The 17,483-nt window shown below is 47.3% G+C and overlaps 1 protein-coding gene across 1 annotated transcript; it reads left to right on the top strand.

Annotated features, from left to right (window-relative positions):
- Positions 1-326: 326 nt before the first annotated feature.
- On the top strand, positions 327-16,113 carry TF (transferrin). The gene is made up of 17 exons (XM_074878007.1): positions 327-466; positions 2,476-2,639; positions 2,848-2,956; positions 4,249-4,440; positions 4,637-4,772; positions 5,207-5,262; positions 6,580-6,749; positions 6,875-7,061; positions 8,115-8,269; positions 9,016-9,109; positions 9,521-9,556; positions 10,242-10,400; positions 11,448-11,592; positions 12,505-12,569; positions 13,841-14,025; positions 15,250-15,436; positions 15,872-16,113. Exons 1-17 carry the CDS (start codon positions 424-426, stop codon positions 15,907-15,909), a joined length of 2,121 nt encoding a protein of 706 aa, XP_074734108.1. The 5' UTR covers positions 327-423; the 3' UTR covers positions 15,910-16,113.
- Positions 16,114-17,483: the final 1,370 nt, after the last annotated feature.

The raw sequence follows: 17,483 nt of genomic DNA, 5'->3' as shown, positions 1-17,483 counted from the left end.
AGGGACTTTCTGAGATTAGGCTGGGCAAGGCAGGGGGTGGCTAGCACAAAGAAAATAGCCCCTCCTGTGGCGTTTCAGCCCGCAGGGGAATTCAAATGTCACAACTTGGGAATTTTCCATCTGAAGCCCCTTGTAAAATGAAAAGGAACTTGCCCTGCTCTGACTCCTGCCTGCGGAGGAGTTCAGTGCCAAAGTGAAAGGCTTCCTAAAAATGGGCTGATCCAGGGAGGGGGGCGATTTAAGAGCTATTGAGAAACAAGGAAGGACAAACAGGGTTAGGTCATTGCTTCTGCAAACACAGCCAGGGCTGTTCCTCTATAAAAGGGGGAGAAAGCAGCTCCAGAGCCATCACAGACTTGGAGGGGACAGTCTGTGACCAAGGCTGCTACACCCCCTCCTCAGCACCTGACTCCCCACTCAAGTATGAAACTCGTACTCTCTACTGTGCTGTCCTTCGGGATAGTGGGTAAGTGTTTGCTGAAAGCATTTCTTGGGGAAAGGAAGAGCCAAAACCTCCCAGGACTGCAGGTTTTCCCCCTAGACAAGGCTGTTTTAGAGCTGCAGCACGTGCCAGACCCAGGCAGCTGTTAAGTAAAAGCCAGGACATGAAGCGATGCTTGCTTTGGCAGCTGTGGCTCTCTGTCAACAAGGGTGGTATTTTGAGTATTAATGACAGCAGCTTTTTCTTTGAGGCAGCCCACGGAGGCTGGAGGGAGGTCTGCAGCTCCCCACAGCAAGCTGCTGAGCACCCACCTGGCAAGGAGGAGGGATGCTCAGCACCCACTGCCGGGGAGGGCACTGCTCAGGAGAGGCACCGTGCTCCTGCTGCTGTGGGGCGAAGGGAAAAATCACCCTCCGACCAACTGCTGTGCCGGGAGAGGAGCAGGGATTCAGCCAGGGGGGGAGAAACTAGACCAAGACCTGCCTGCATGTGTGTTGGGTTAAACCTGAAGACAGGGACGATAAAATAGAGCTTAAATAACAAAAGACTTCACGTACTCCTCCCTCTGCTCCTGCGCTGCTCTGTCCGGCTGCTGCGGCTGCTCTTTGCTTGGGATTCTGTGTACTTTATGCCTAAATCGTGCCACTGCAGAGCTGGCTCTGGTTGAAATGATTATTTCTATCCTCTCTCTCTGCTCACAGCTTTGGCAGGCAATGGGCAGGAAGCCATGGCAAGGAGATTGCTGCCATCTACACCTAACCTGGGGATGGCTGCCTGGAAAGGGAAAGAGGGGTCAGCTTCTTGGAGTAGTCAGTGGGTTTATTCTGATCCTCTATAAAGTGTGGTGGTGATTAACGTCCTCTGGTGGGAAGTGCTCCCTGTGCCACTGGCATTGGAAAGTCCTCGAGCACCTTCGCCGAGTACTAGCACACAATGATGTCCTTCCTCTTCCCGTGCACAGAAGGTGCCAAGAGGTTGCCCAAAAGCCCTGCGGCAGAAGCCATGGCACTTGGGGTCTCATTGCCTTTCCAGTGTTCACCAGTGCAGCCAGGCTGACTCCCTCAGGATGTCCCCATCCAGCCTTTGCCCAGGGCAGGATGGTTGGCAGCACTCCATTAAGGTGACCATGGCTTTGTGCAGTCAGGACTTGAAAAACGTAGATAATGGCAGTAGGAATTAAGGCCAAGGATTCTCCCTGTGGCCAAATTCAGCACCTCCACGGGCTCAAAAATCAAGTAAGAGAGAATATTTCAGAGGTGAATGAGAAAATAGAAATGGCACAGGTTAATCTGGAGATGTTTGAATGAAATGTGCCATCAAGGGTTTGGAGGGAGTGAGCTGTGCCTCTTGGTCTGTGCAATCCTGCCAGGAAGGGGCAGAGTTAAGGTGAAGTGAAAGTTAAGGTGAAGTAAAGCACATTCTTTAACTGCAACTTTCCAGCATTTCTGGTGTTTAGGCTGCTGAAGGAGGCATGAGTCTGTGTCCACCTGAGGTCTTTGCTTTGCTCTGGTCTCCCAGAGCAGCCAGTCAGCTGCATTTACTGGTTGGGGGACTCTTAGAAGAGAGGATTGTGGCAGTGGTATGGCATCTCTGTTACTGGGTGAAGTGGAGGAGGTGAGATATAAAGAGACAGTTAAATATATCAGATCATCTAGCCACCAAGGAGGTCACGTGTGGCAACGCGCTGAACGTAGTCTGGCCAGGTCAGAGCTGCTCTCCCTCTGGGGTTATTTGCACAGAAGTGGGTGTTGCTGTGATCTCAGGCTGCTTGAATCACAATGCTGTGCGGGACATCCATTACCCAGGAACAGGAATGATCCTCCCAGATGTTCCTGAAGGTGCACACGTCAGGCAAGAAAGAAACTGCCTTCCTGCATGACTTAGGAGATGTGCAAGGGAGATCCTGCACTCGGCCATCACCCAAGGCCAGGACTGCAGGGCACCAGAGATCATGTATTCAGAGTGATGTTTTTTCTCTCCATGTAGTGCCTTTCTACCTCTCTGAGACGATTTATTTCTGGTTCTTTCTGCAGCTCTGTGTTTTGCTGCTCCCCCCAAGCCAAGCATCAGATGGTGCACAATATCCATCCCAGAAGAGAACAAATGCAACACTCTAAGAGACCTCATGCAACAAGAGAGTGTTGCATTGAGTTGCCTGCAGAAAGCAACGTACCTTGACTGCATAAAAGCCATTTCGGTGAGTGGGCAGCAAATATCTGTGATGGGCACTGAGGATGTTGCAGCAGCCTGGAGGAGGTTGGGGTTTCCTTTGAGTCACTGGTTGTTACCTGTGATCCCCATGTAGAGAAGGGCTCACCCACAAGGAACCAGGAGAGACTCCAGGAAAGCATTTCCCTCATGCTCCCTGCTCTCTGTTTACTGACCTAAATCTTTTTGTTGTTTAGAATAATGAAGCAGATGCCATTAGCTTGGACGGTGGTCAAGTTTTTGAGGCAGGCCTTGCCCCCTACAAGCTGAAGCCCATTGCTGCTGAGGTCCATGAACAAAGTGAAGGTACATTTTGATGCAATAGTTTTAAGTCAGGTGGTGGTAACAGACTGATAGTGCAAAGGCCATCCTTCCCATGCAGAGCTCCCACATTATATCTGTTGGGTGTCCAAGATATTGCTGCTGGCTGCCAGATCCCAGAGGAGAAGGGGTGGGGGGCAGTTAAACCAAAAGTGAATCATCACCCATGGCCATAGAGAAAGGGGCAGAGCCAGTGCCCCATTTCTGACATCAGCGACAATGAAAGTCATTGATCCTGTGATGATGCAATGGCCATGGAAGGAGAGCACCATGAGCAGAAATCATGGTCCTCCTGAAGCATGGCATAAAAACTGTGCTGGTCCCAGAGATCTTCTTCTTTCAGTCACCTTGAACTACATGGGTAAAACACTAGGCTAGATAGCACAGATAACCTGTGTATCTTCCTGCACAGTTATCAAGACCAAAAAAAAGATTGAAAAGGCAACAGCATTGTCATTAGTGGTTGCGGAGGAATGCGCATTTGAGATGACTGAGGCAAGAGGTGCAGGCAATGCACAGAAAAAGAAGAGCAGCATACAAAATTGCTCTGCAGAAACCCCTTCTGATAAGTTAGCTCTGTTGCTCCATCCCTATTCACTTTCTGTACCATCCTTCGTGTTGCCTGTCTTTCCCCCGGGAGTTGAACAGATGCTATTTCCCCATTTTTGTCTGTCTCGCCTCATGCAGTTCCACCATGTCCAAAGCTCCCAATCTCTTTTGACCTCTGCCCTTGAGTTCAGCCTCTTTGTACACAATATTCAGGATCAAAGCAACACCGCAGAGTCATTCTCAACGCAGTAGCTAAGAAAATACAGATATTAAATGGCAGGCTGTGGTCTCTACCACCCCTAAAACTCAGTCATTTTATTCATACATAGTAGGTGATGGACTAGGTTTAATTTTAAAGACTAAATGTGGAATTTCAGTCTCACAAGGCCTACGTGTATGCTTCAGTGGGCAACGACATTTGAGAAAAGACTTGCCAAAAAGACTTGTTGAAGCATCCTTACAAAACCATGGGCATGTCTGATGTCTGTCCAGTGCCAAAGTATTTTGCATGTGGTAGTATTTTTGGGTCACTTATCATTACAAGTTGTAATAAACAGCTTTGGTTCGATATTGTCAGTGTAGCTCATCCCTAAGAAAATGGGAAGACCATGAGTGTTCAAGCAACGTTGCTAATTATTTGGAAGTGCAACACTTTATTCTCTGGCAGGATTTGAAAAGTTCCTGAGTCCTGCTTTTTCATTGCTTTCCTGATTTTTCCCTCACTGCAGGCTCCACAACCAGCTACTATGCTGTGGCCGTCGTGAAGAAAGGAACAGGCTTCACAATAAATGACTTGCAGGGCAAGACCTCCTGCCACACGGGCCTGGGCAGGTCCGCTGGTTGGAACATCCCGATTGGGACACTCCTCCGCCGGGGAGACATCAAGTGGGATGGCAAAGAGTCAGCCTCCATCGAGCAAGGTAAGGTGGGAAATGTGAGATAAATGGGTTGATGTTAATCCAGGGACGGGAGTACGGCAGAAGTGATGAAACCTGCAGAGTTCCAGGGGTGGCTCGCAGACCAGTTGAGACACTGACATTCTTTGCCCATCCCCTCCCTTCCAGGTCATTGTAAAAGTGATTTTTAGACTAACTGTTGCTTATTTCTCATCCATAGCCGTGGCCAATTTTTTCTCTGCCAGCTGCGTGCCTGGTGCCACCACTGAACAAAAACTGTGCCGTCAGTGCAAGGCAGACTCCAAAGGCAAATGCTCCCGCACAGGACCTTATTCTGGATATTCTGGAGCTTTTCAGTGAGTGAAAGTTATTTTTCCTTTGTGGAAATATGCTAGCCCTGACACATACAAGTTTTTATTATACCAGGTAGGGTTGCATTGTAATCAGGGGTCCTGAGGTGACTGAATTTACAGAACAACTGGGAGTGCTGGTAATTAAAGATCCAATTAGTAATAATTGGCAGGCAGCTAGCGGGAGATGAGAGCCACCTGGGTGGTATGGTTTTGCACAGACTTAAGAATACCCAGCATTAATGTTGTGCTAAATCTAACCGGGCTTCTTGAGCATTATTTCTCTGCCATTACATTTTCTTCCCTGCAAGCATAGCTTTTTCTGGAGAAGACCACTGCTCTACAGTTGCAATTTGTGCCAAAGTAATTTGCTGAAACAGGAGATAGGGAGCCACAATGCCTGTTTTTTTTAACGTCTCTTCTGTTCTTCCCACCTGCAGATGTCTGAAAGACGGAAAAGGAGACGTGGCTTTTGTGAAACACACAACTGTTCAAGGTAGGCCTGCAAGGTCACCTGGTTCTCTCCTTTCAAGTCCAACCTCTCGCTGCCACTCCATCCTACAATTAGTCCACACTGTGCAGGCTTTTATTCTTCTCCAGGTTTGCCCTAAACCTCTTCTCATTTCATCTCTAGAAACATGTTTTGCACACTGTGGACTGACTCATCCTTGTTATTGAGAAATATGATTATGGCGGGGCCCACTTTTTCTTCTTTGAGGTTCTCCTTTGAAGAAGGAAAACCTGCTTGATTTAAGTTCAGTGGCATTATTGATGGTGCCATATCACAAACCCAGACGTAATGATATCAGAGCAAACACAGGGTGAGTAATTGTGTAGGTAATTATGCTCACCCATCCCTCTGGGAGGGATTTTGGAGGGAATTCAGCCCACAGTAGGAGTTTACTAACTCTGCACTTCTCAGACATGGAAGATGGCCTGGCACGCCCAGGATCTGCAAGTGACCTTAATGGAGGGCCACCAAGATGGTCACGTGCAGGGACATTTGTCCTGTGAGAAGATACTCAACAGGGTGGGCTTGATCAACCTGGAGAAGAGATGTCTTTGCAGGGACCTCAAGAGCAGCCTGCTTGTACCTACAAGGAGGCTAGCAAGAAGGTGGATCCAAGATCTTTATGGAGGTGGACAGTGGAAAGATCAGAAACAATAATCATAAACTGAAACAAGAGTGGTTTGGACCAGATACAAGGGGAAATTTTTTCCACTTGAGGACAGTCACTAGTGGCACAGGTTGCCCAGGACAGCTGTGCACTCTCCATCCCTGAAGGTTTTCAAGATCCACCTGGAGCAACCTGGTCTGCCCCTGCTTTGACCAGGGGATTGGACCAGAGATCTTTGTAGGTCCCTTCCTACCTGAGTTCTGTAACCCTGTGATCTCAGTCCTGGGGTCTGTTTTCAGCCTTGACACAGGCTACCTACTGGCCTTCACAGACCATGTGCAGCTCCTGACCTGTTCAATCCATTTGTATGGTGTTCATAAATGTATTTGTGTCCATTTGTACGTGTCTGGATGTCTAGGCAGTACTGCCACATAGATCCTTTTACTGTAGGGTTAGTTATGACAGAGGCAGAGATAATCTCTCTTTCACAGGCACACGTATTCTCCTTTCTGCATCGCCTTCGTATGACCACAGTGATCACACTACCATTGCAAAGGGGGTGCGTGCAATCTGTCTTCTGCAAAGAATTCTCCCCCAAGCTTCAGCAGAAATAAATTCATTACAAAGCTGCCCCAGACTGGCTTTTTTTGTCTATTTTTGTGATGGTACAACTCATGGTTCCTCCCTTCCTCCAGAAAACGCCCCAGAGGAGAAGGACAAGTATGAGCTTCTGTGTCTGGATGGCAACCGTCAGCCTGTGGACAACTACAAAGACTGTCACTGGGCCAAGGTGCCTGCTCATGCCGTCATGGCTCGAGATGATAGCAAGGTTGATGACATCTGGAGCTTTCTCTCAAAAGCACAGGTATTGTCAAGCTCTCCTTTCCTTCCCCTAGCATCCCTTCTTCTGTCCTCTGGCTTTGCTTGCTCTCTCCAGCCTTCCAAGAGCTTTGGTATAGTCATTTGCTGATTATTTTTTCCTCATGGCAGGAAAAATTTGGTGTGGGCACAACCAGCAGCTTCCACCTCTTTGGGCCACCTGGCAAGAAGGAGACAGGCCTCAAAGACTTGCTTTTCAAAGACTCTGCTATACTGCTGAAGCGTATCCCATCACTGATGGATTCCCAGCTCTACCTGGGTTTTGAGTATTACAGTGCCATCCAGAGCCTTCAGAAAGGTAGGCAGGACCTGAAACAGTAATGTGTCAGCGCGAGCTGCGTTGAAGAGATGGGATCAGCAAATACATCTGGGCAAAAGGAACACAATTTTTTCAAACACAGACAGTATTATCTGCAAAATATTTCCTGTGAAAGGTATTAGCATTAAAATCACACAATCTTCACAAAATGCATTTACATCAACAAAAGGAATTTGTTGATTCCAAAGTCAAAATAACATTATCACCTCGCCGACAAAGGTGGAAAATTTACACAGACTCCACCTCTTGTCTCTTCACCATGACTACAACAACAAAAATTGCTCACAGTTATTCAGCCGGTGGTAGAGTTTGGGCATGGTCAAAACTGCTGTTTAGGAAAGCCATTTCTGGGATGTAAGAGGAAGGAACATCTGGGGACACCAGGTCCAGTATTGGCCACTTGAGGGCAACAGTGTCCTTTATGTCCATCTAGACTCATCAAGCATTTACTGATGTCCTAGCTGGCTTTATGAGAGTCAAACACCCCACAAATGACCTTCAAAACCCACTTAAAATGTGTAGTTGCTCAGATATCTCTGTGGTAGGCTCAGCTGCGATGCCATTTATGGCAGGGGGTGCATGGACTTCATGTAGCATCAAAACAGATTCAAATTCACAGAATCATAACCAGGTTGTATTTTTCCAGCTTGGTCTCGTCTTAGTCTCATGGTTGTCTGGGCTGTGAGGTCTGGAGAAACGTGGAATATGTTATAGGCAGCAATACCAAGTACTATTAACGCATGGTGGGTTAGTGGTTGCAATGTTTTAGCTAACACAAATCTGTGTGAATGGCTTGTGTTATGCAGATATCCTTTCTGACCTGTAAGTTGATTTTTGAGCATCCTTCAGCTTAAGAATCATCCCTTCTATTCACACCACCCCAGGGCTTATTAAACAAGAATGCCTTGCACTGGACAGCAGCAGGCTGGTTTCGTGGCTGAACCCCACACACCCAGGAATTAGCCTGTTTGTAGCTTTTTTGTTCAGCAGAGCTCTAGGCTTATTCTTGTTTTTCCTCTGCCGGTTCTACAGATCAGTTGAACCCCAACCGCAGAGAAAACAAGACACGGTGGTGTGCAGTAAGCAAGAATGAGAAGAGCAAGTGTGACCTCTGGAGTGTGGCGAGCAACGGGGAGGTGGAGTGCACCGTGGCAGAATCTGCCGAGAAGTGCATTATTAAGATCATGGTATGGCTTTTTGTTCTTTTCTTTTCCCGGTGAATGTCTCAGATGGAGAGGGGTGTTGCTTCTTTCAGCCCGGGAATAGATGGGGTGGAGGGAGTGTAGATTTTAAGATAAAATATTGGGAGCTTTGCGAGAAATACCAGTGGACTGAAACCAACCTCATCACGGGGAAAAGACTTGACTACTTTTTCACTGATCAATATTTTCCAAAAAATTTTATTGGACAGTGTTCTTTTATGAGGTTTCCTAAGTAAAAATCAATTTTCTGGCGTGAAGTAACTTTTTATTTGGAAAAGGAAGTCAAAATACAAATTTTGCAAAATGCAGAGCAAAACAGTTGCCTGCTTAGAAGAGGAGTGATTCCATAGCGTAGGGAATCCAGAGGATGTTAGTGGCAGCTCAGAGGGTTGGGTCAGTACTGTGAAGACAGCACAAAACACAAATTTGAAAGAACAGGTGAGATAAGGAACTCTGTTAGGCAGGGAAGTAGGCGAGGAGAGACACACGCCTAAACCTGCGAGGAGAGCTGCTGCTGGAGGTGGGTACAAGCACACGGGAACGATAATTTCAAAAGTTCCTCTGCATCAGCAAGACCTCCTCTATCCATATGCTAAGGGATGGCCTCTCATGTCCCCTTAGCCCCAAGCTCTTCTCCCTTCCATCAAGTGCTTCTTTTACAATCTGATTTCTGAAAAGTGCTGTCTGGGGACCTACAGCGTCGTTTCACCACTGCGCCATTTTCATTGCAGAAAGGTGAAGCAGATGCTATCAGCTTAGACGGAGGGTTTGTCTACACTGCTGGCGTGTGTGGCTTGGTGCCAGTGATGGGAGAAAACTATGAAGGTAAGCATCATCCTGGGCTGCCCCTCTGGGTCCAGGTGGTGGGGAACGGGCTGGTGCAGAAGCACTGGTTTTATTTTAAAGTCTAAAAATCAGACTCCGTGCTGCGTCCTGCAGAAAACACACGGTGCTCTGAGGCAACTCTGCTCACTGCTGCGTGTCTCATCTTTCCATGAAGGTGGAACAGCCCTGGGAGAGTGGGCATCAACAGTCAGGAATACAACAATCTCCAGCTCCTCTCTTCTTCGTTTTAATCATGATGTCCCTGTGCTATAGCACCAGCCTCGGTAAAACCAGTTGTTTTAGCTCCGAGCAGCAGATGGAGGCTGTGCTTTGTTCTGTTGATGAGTGAGCTCAATCCTCTTTTGGATTTGCATCTTTTATCTAATATCATCTTCTTTTTCTCTCCCTCAGAAAATGATCAGTGCAGCAAAGAAGAAGGAGAACCAGGTAATTACTGCCAACAGAGGGACAGACAACAGTCCTGATGGATATAAGTAGAAAAATATGTCATGGGTGGAGAATAAAATGGCCAGTCTCCACACAAAGAGCCACTGTGTCTAAGGTGGATATTAAAAATTCAGGAGACAAATTTAGTAGTCGGATGGGAAGTCTGGGTCTGCAAGCACATATCAAGGCAGAGCATACAGTAGCGGCAGAGATTTGTGCTTAGGTGCTGCTATCTGGGGCACAGTCACACCATAGTGGTGCCAGGGCTGCAAACAGGAAAAGAGGGTCTGGGTTGTAGCCTTAGGAAATTGTTCTTTATAGAAATGGGAAGAGGGAGAGGAGGGAAGGGTTTTGCCCTTTGCTAAAGAGGGAGTAAGAAATCAGAAGGGGATAAGAAATCATCATGTATATCTTGCTTTGGCCTTCTCACATACCTAAGTGTCAGAGTTTGGGGGGGCGGGGAAATGTCAGGGATAATAATTTCCCAGGAGCACGGTGGCAGTAGAGGCATCACATCTGCAGGCTCTTCCGTTGTCGCTGCTTGGCAAATCATTTATAAGTGCAAAGTATTTCTCCTATGCTGTTCACAGACGCCCTTTCCCAAGCGGAGCCAATGCTCTCCTAAGGGAGCACGGTGGGATCCTCGGGTCAGCCCTTAATTCTCCTCTATTTTATCTTCTGAAAGCGTCCTACTTTGCTGTGGCTGTTGTGAAGAAATCTAACAGCGATATCACATGGAACAATCTGCAGGGCAAGAAGTCGTGCCACACCGCTGTCGGGAGAACTGCTGGCTGGAACATCCCCATGGGCTTGATTCACAATAGAACAGGGAACTGCAATTTTGGTGAGTCGAGTTCTGCATCTATTTCTACGAGCTGGGAATCTGCTTGCAAAGCTGTTTTCCCATCCTTCATCTGATCTTCAAAGTTTCTTGTGCCTCAAAGATTCCCACCTGGAGGTGGGAAACGGAGAAGAGGTTATTTAAGGTTTCACTGAGCAAAGTTTTAGGCTGTTGGTGACTGTTTCAGCGTAAGATGCGGCACGCCAGCTGCTTGAGGGGGGGGTGGTGTTTCTTTCTTTTCACATCTCACCCCTTCCCTTTGCAGCAGCCCAAAAGGTATTCCCAAAAAGGGAATACAGGCTGCCCCAGGTATAGGGGGCCTGGTGCTTGTGCAGGGCGTGAAGTGGGGGTAACAGATGGGTTTATGAATCTCAGGAGGGAGGGGAAGGGCTGAGAATAGGGGACAGAGGCTGGTCTTCATTCAAGAAACTTTGATAAGGGGGTAAAAGTCTGCATTGGCTGTGGGACTTCAGAGATTGTTCAGAAGATCAACTTCTACATCCAACTTTCAATTGGTGAGGATTACGGTCCAACAAAAATAATTTGGAAATATCATCGACCAAGGCAAATTAAGCATATAATTATTATAAGGAAATCTCTAACCGCAAGAAGATACTAGTGTTAGTAATTTTTAGACTCAGCCTCTCCATCCTCCTGCCTGCCTTTCCTTCCCCAGAGCTCTGTCCCTTCTTTCCCCAGAGCTCTGGCATTGCTGCCAAATGCAACTCTGCTGACCCATAAAGGCTGTGGAGGTTTGGGCTGGCTCTGTGTGAGCTGGGAAGGGTTTGCAGCAAAATCATTCTTCTTTTTATGCCAAGACAGTGCCTATTGCAACTGAGCCGTAGGCCCCGCTTTGTTATCAATAATAACAAGACACAAGTTTCATAGTGAAAAGTGGATGCATGCCATTTGCTGTCCACTGAATCGTGCTCCTTCTCACAGACTGCTTCCAGTTCCCAGTGACCGCTAATACAAATTCACTATATTATTAAAAGAAAACCTAACTTTTCAGTGCAGGAAAAGTGATTTTTTTCCTGTTCCTGCCTTCAGATGAATACTTCAGCAAGGGCTGTGCTCCCGGGTCTCCTCCTAACTCCCGCCTCTGCCAACTTTGCAAGGGCTCAGGGGAGGTCTCAAAGGACAAGTGCGTCGCCAACAGCCGTGAGAGGTACTATGGATATACTGGAGCTTTCAGGTAGGTGATGGAAACACTCAGGCTGCTCTCAAGAACCCTGGGGCTAATCACGGAGGTAGATCACATACAGAGTACAGCCTCGTGTTGATGCTGATTTGCTGATCTTCTGTTTTTCTCCATTACACTGCTGAAGGAGTGTGTCTGTGTATGTCTGTAATGTTATACATATACTACATGTTTTTTCTTTATGCAGCTTCCTGTAAAACGATGTAAAATGTTCCCATTCTGTAAAACTAATGTTCTGGTGCCTCCAGGCAAACTTGGAGAGACACAAGTGTATTGGCCAGACCTCCTCAAATAGCAGCAATGCTACACTTCTAACAGAAATAAGGAGGGTTAAAAGATGGGGACCCACAAGCAATGCTGCCACTAGACACCCCCTGTTAAAAATGGTGCTTGCCTTAGTTAAAATGAGCCGTCCTCTAAGAAGTGCAGAGACCAGACGTCAGCCCCAATGCCATCTCTGTACCCACCCAGTATCAGCTCAAGACTAAGTAATTCATACTGGGCATGAATTTAAAAAGAGAATGAATCTTGTTTCATTTACACCTAATAGCAAAGAGACCCTCCTTCAGGTTTTGCAGTCCTTTTGGTGTAAGTTACTGTTTGTACAAAGGTATTGACATGTGCAGGCAGGTATTGCAGAAAGCAAAATGAATTCTGAACCTGGCCAAACTGCTTCTTTCCAGCAGTAAAATAAATTGGCTATTTACCATGTGAGAAGGATGCGAGTTTTTTTCAAGAATGTGTTAAAAGACTCTGTTTCAGATATCCTTAAAATATTCATGGCGGGGGTCCTACACCTGGCTGTGAGATTAATTTTACAAAATAAGACATAGGTCAGATTCAAATCTGTGGGAAAGGGCCAGGATTCAAGCACCCACATCACTTGCCTTTCTTTGTACTTCCCAGGTGTCTGATCGAGCAGGGGGATGTGGCCTTTATTAAGCATTCGATTGTCCAGGAAAATGTTGATGGTACGTATTGATTGCCAGCCGGCTAAACATGAGCCAGCAGTGTGCCCAGGTGGCCAAGAAGGCCAATGGCATCCTGGCGTGTATCAGCACCAGCGTGGCCAGCAGGGACAGGGAAGGGATCTTGCCCCTGTACTCGGCACTGGTGAGGCCGCCCCTTGATGAGTGGGTTCAGTTTTGGGCCCCTCACTCCAAAAAGGCCATTGAATGACTCGAGCGTGTCCAGAGAAGGGCAACGGAGCTGGTGCAGGGTCTGGAGCACAGGTCTGATGGGGAGAGGCTGAGGGAACTGGGGGGGTTTAGTCTGGAGAAGAGGAGGCTGAGGGGAGACCTCATGGCCCTCTACAACTCCCTGAAAGGAGGGTGCAGAGAGGGGGGATGAGTCTCTTTAACCAAGTAATGAGTGATAAGACAAGAGGGAATGGCCTCAAGTTGCCCCAGGGAAGGTTTAGACTGGCTCTTAGGAAGGATTTCTTTGCAGAAGGGGTTGTTGGGCGTTGGAATGGGCTGCCCAGGGAGGTGGTGGAGTCCCCATCCCTGGAGGGGTTGAAGAGTCGGGTTGACCCAGCGCTGAGGGATCTGGTGTAGCTGAGAACTGTCAATGTTAGGCTAATGGTTGGACTAGATGATCTTCAAGGTCTTTTCCAACCTAGACGATTCTGTCATTCTGTGATTCTGTAGTTATTGTGTTGCACGGGTCTTGGCGGGGCTGCCTTCCCCTCTCTGCATTATTTTTGTTCCCAGTGCAGAAGGTAATAGCAAGCTTTACCTGTTCATCCTGTCAATCTCACCCCTCCCACGGGAGAGGCAGAATTCAAGCATCAGCATGTGCTATCTGCCCAGGGGGGCTCTTCCCTGACATTTCTGCAGAGACACTTCCCCGCTAACTACCATTTCATTTCAGCTGCACGATTATTCAGGTGGTCCCTTAACCACAGACTCCTGCCTCAACACCTTTGCGCAGCACTCTAGCTCCCCGCTTGCCTGAAAATTAAAAGTTCAGTTCACATTTCTCAAAGCAGCGGCTGAAGTTTTCCAGGCGTTTGGGAAAAAATGCAAGGAAGGAGATGTAACTAAATTCCCCAGCCTGCTCTGAGAGTCTGACTCATCCCACTGACTTCTCAGAGTTTTACTTACAGCCTCCTTTGCACATGCCAAGGCTCCAAGTGCCAGTGCACATGCAGGCAGGTACAAATGCCTTGCTTAGATGTTGTGAGGCTGATGTTCTTCTGCTGTACAAGATCTCTGAATCTCCAAACCAATTATCTTTAAAGGCAAAAATAAAGAAGACTGGGCCAAAAATCTGAAAATGGACCAATTTGAGTTGCTGTGCACTGATGGGCGACGGGCAAATGTCATGGATTACCTCAGATGCCACTTGGCCAAAGTTCCTACCCATGCTGTGATCGCACGACCTGAGAAAGCAAAAAAAGTCCGTGAGCTGCTGGAGAAACAAGAGGTTAGTAGTACTGACAGTGGAAGAAATGTTCTGGGGTTGTTTTTATGTGGGATGTTTGCAATTTTAGAGTAATGACCCTAGAATCATAGAATGGTTTGCGTTGGAAGGGACCTTAAAGACCGTCCAGTCCCAATCCCCTGCCATGGGCAGGGACACCTTCCACTAGCCCAGGTTGCCCAAAGCCCTGTCCAACCTGGCCTTGAACCCTTCCAGGGAGGGGGCAGCCACAGCTTCTCTGGGCAACCTGTGCCAGTGTCTCACCACCCTCACCATGAAGAATTTCTTCCTGATATCTAATCTAAATCTGCCCTCTTTCAGTTTAAAACCATTACTCCTCGTCCTATCCCCACACTCCCTGATCAAGAGTCCCTCCCCCCTTTCCTGTAGCCCCTTTAAGTACTGGGAGGCCGCTATAAGGTCTCCCTGGAGCCTTCTCTTCTCCAGCTGAACACCCCCAACTCTCTCAGCCTGTCCTCACAGGGGAGGCGATGCTCTGAGTTTCCTCGAGTCAGTGCAACGCGGAAGATTTTAAGTTACCGACATGCGGTGACAGCCTTGTCCCTTAGCGTCCCCCTTCTTCCATCCCTTCCAATCTGCTCTTTTTCCTCTTCCACATTAGCAAATACACCTTTAGGTAACAGCTGGGCCATAGTGGTGGCTATTGTCACGCTACACTTGTGTGACATGAGATTATCCCCTCTTTCTCAGGCTATGCTCTTGCAGGTGTGTTTCAGAAACTCCTCTGGGGTGTCTGGTCTCTAACCCAGCTGGGTCAGGCACAGCCCCAGGAAGACAGCAGCCTCCCTGCACACACACAGTCTTACATCTGCTGGTGTAAACGTAACCAGGTTAAACCAGCTCTGATTTTACACTGAAAACGTTAATATTTGCTCCACCGTCAGGGTCTGCTGAGAGGCACTTGGGAATTCAGCTCCTTTTGCTTTCAACTCATGGCTAAGACGTAGGACCTGCTGGCAGCATCTGCCGATGGGTTCTGCATGTAGTGACACGTCAAAATGGAAAAAAAAATGTTTTGACATTTGTGCCACAACTGTGCCTACACAGCACATGGTCAGAAGATTCAATCCTAAATCTCTGGAGCTTGGCTGGGGGCTCCCCAGGATGATGGTGAAGAACTAAGACTAAGAGCTAGACTTGTACTAGCTGAATCCCACCCGCTTTCTACTTTTTACATACACTTACCTCTTCGTGCCTTTATTTCAGAAACTGTTTGGAACGAAAGGAGTTGAGAAAGACAAGTTCAAGATGTTTGAGTCTGAAACCAAGGACCTTCTGTTTAAAGACTTGACCAAGTGTCTGGTCAAACTCCGCAGTGGAATAACGTACAAGGAATTCCTCGGAGAGGAGTACTATGCTTCAGTGGCTAGCCTCAATACCTGCAATCCATCAGGTAACTGTAACGGCCCCAGAAAGAAGTCCACAAATTGCAGTTTTTAGCCTCATAGGCATGGACAGTCCTCTGTAGCTGTCCATTTAATTTTTCAAAGCAAAATAAGGATAGCTGATGAAGATGCCAGTATACTTTTCTCGGAGTTCCTTGGATGAACTAAGAACAGTCTTGAAGTCTGCTCTCTGGCATCAACAGGAATCAAAGATTTTTGCTCACCTTTAGAAAATATGCACTTTGAGAAATGGTAAAAAGACACCCCCTGCCCCGTCCCATCAGTGTGTGTTCAGTGCGATGTGTGGTTAATGCTCATTTTTTTGTGGCACACTGAATATATTTTCCACGTGATGACGTTGTTGGCGTGGCTGGGTGTGTGCTGGTGCGATGGGAGTGTTTAAAAGCAGGATCTGAACTTTTCCCTGTCCTTTCCCTCTTCAGATCTCCTCCAGGTGTGCACCTTCCTTGAGGACAAGTAGTGAGCCGGGGAGGACCCTTGCTGGAAGGGGAGGAAGCTTCAAGCCGTGACTCCTCTCATGCCCTCAGCACCGGACACCGACACACAGAGAGGGCCCTCTGCCTTCACTGCTTTCTCTGCCCTTCCTCATCACTCTGAAAGTGGCTGTTTGAGACTTTACCATTCTCTGATGCCATCACAGCAAGAAATAAAATCTCAAATCTAAGCAGGTGTCCTGAGATTTTTCAAAAAGAGCAAGCCCATTCCTTGCTCAGCACCTCTCGGGGTAGGGCAGTGCCAGATACCAACATGGCTATTGTCACTTAAGGGTACTGCTGCCCATTAGAGAAATTTGTTTCAACATATGCCAAAGCAAAATGGATTAAATATGCCCTAGAGTCTAATTAACAGATGTTTTGTAATCTCTGTGCTTTTGCTTCACCGAGGTTATCCCATTATCTCCCAGGCAGATGACAGCTGCCCAGTGTGGTTGGGACACAAGAAGAGGGAGAGTGTTTATGTCGGGGAAGCTGAAGGGAAGAGAAGGAAAAAAAACCAAAATAAACCAAAAAAATACAGCTGTTGTTAAGATGGAAGGTGTGAATAGAAATCACTCCATCTGATATCTCAGCCGTCTGGATCTGAGTCACTTCCACCAGGCAGTACTCTTAAAACACATAAGTGTAGCAATGGGGAGAGTCTAGGCTTAAGACTTCCTTTCTGAAAAAAATCTAGGACGGACTTAGAAACACGTGGGTTTTGGTAGTTTGTGCGACATGCTGCTGACCTGAAAACAAACATGTAGGTGGGCAGCTTTGTTGTCCCTCAAACAGGGTTTGTTATCCTGTGTGCAAAAGCCAATCTTACACACAGAGCCGAGATACCAATTTACTCCATAGTTGTGCAAAGAAGGGCGCTAGGTGGTAATTCCACAAAGCCAGCACACCACACGGTAAAACTTTAAGGTATTTATACACTTCAGACTACACAAATACACATTTACTGTAATGACCATTGGGTAGTTTCTTATCACTTCATCCCTCATTGGTTCGTAACATTCCTTGTCTCGATTTAAAGTTACAGTGTGTTTTAGTTTTTCTGCACCAAGCTCAGAGGGTGAGGGGTTTTATTTGGGCGGGGTCTTCAGAGCAGGGAGCGTGATTTTTACTATTACAACGAGGATAGTTCCTCCAAAGGGCACTGTAATCTCTAATTAAGCTGATTTATGGTATACAATTTTAACGAGCTCCCATATTTCACAGAATCACAGAATCATCTAGGTTGGAAGGGACCTTGAAGATCATCTAGTCCAACCGTTAACCTAGCACTACACCAGATCCCTAAGTGCTATGTCGACCCAACTCTTAAACACCTCCAGGGATGGGGACTCCACCACTGCCCTGGGCAGCCCATTCCAACACCTGACTACCTGTTCTGTAAAGAAATACTTCCTAATATCTAGTCTAAATCTGCCCTGGTGCAACTTGAGGCCATTCCCTCTTGTCTTATCGCTTATTACTCGGTTAAAGAGACTCATCCCCCCTCTCTGCACCCTCCTTTCAGGGAGTTGTAGAGGGCCATGAGGTCTCCCCTCAG

The sequence above is a fragment of the Strix uralensis genome, chromosome 9 (genome assembly GCF_047716275.1).
Source record: "Strix uralensis isolate ZFMK-TIS-50842 chromosome 9, bStrUra1, whole genome shotgun sequence".
In the NCBI taxonomy this organism is placed as follows: Eukaryota; Metazoa; Chordata; class Aves; order Strigiformes; family Strigidae; genus Strix; species Strix uralensis.
This window is presented reverse-complemented; position numbering and strand designations above follow the sequence as displayed.

Coding starts and splice junctions, on each gene's coding strand:
- TF (XM_074878007.1), top strand. CDS start 424: ATGAAACTCGTACTCTCTACTGTGCTGTCCTTCGGGATAGTGG. Junction 4,441..4,636: donor GTCAGCCTCCATCGAGCAAG/GTAAGGTGGGAA, acceptor TCTCATCCATAG/CCGTGGCCAATTTTTTCTCT. Junction 15,437..15,871: donor CAATACCTGCAATCCATCAG/GTAACTGTAACG, acceptor TTCCCTCTTCAG/ATCTCCTCCAGGTGTGCACC.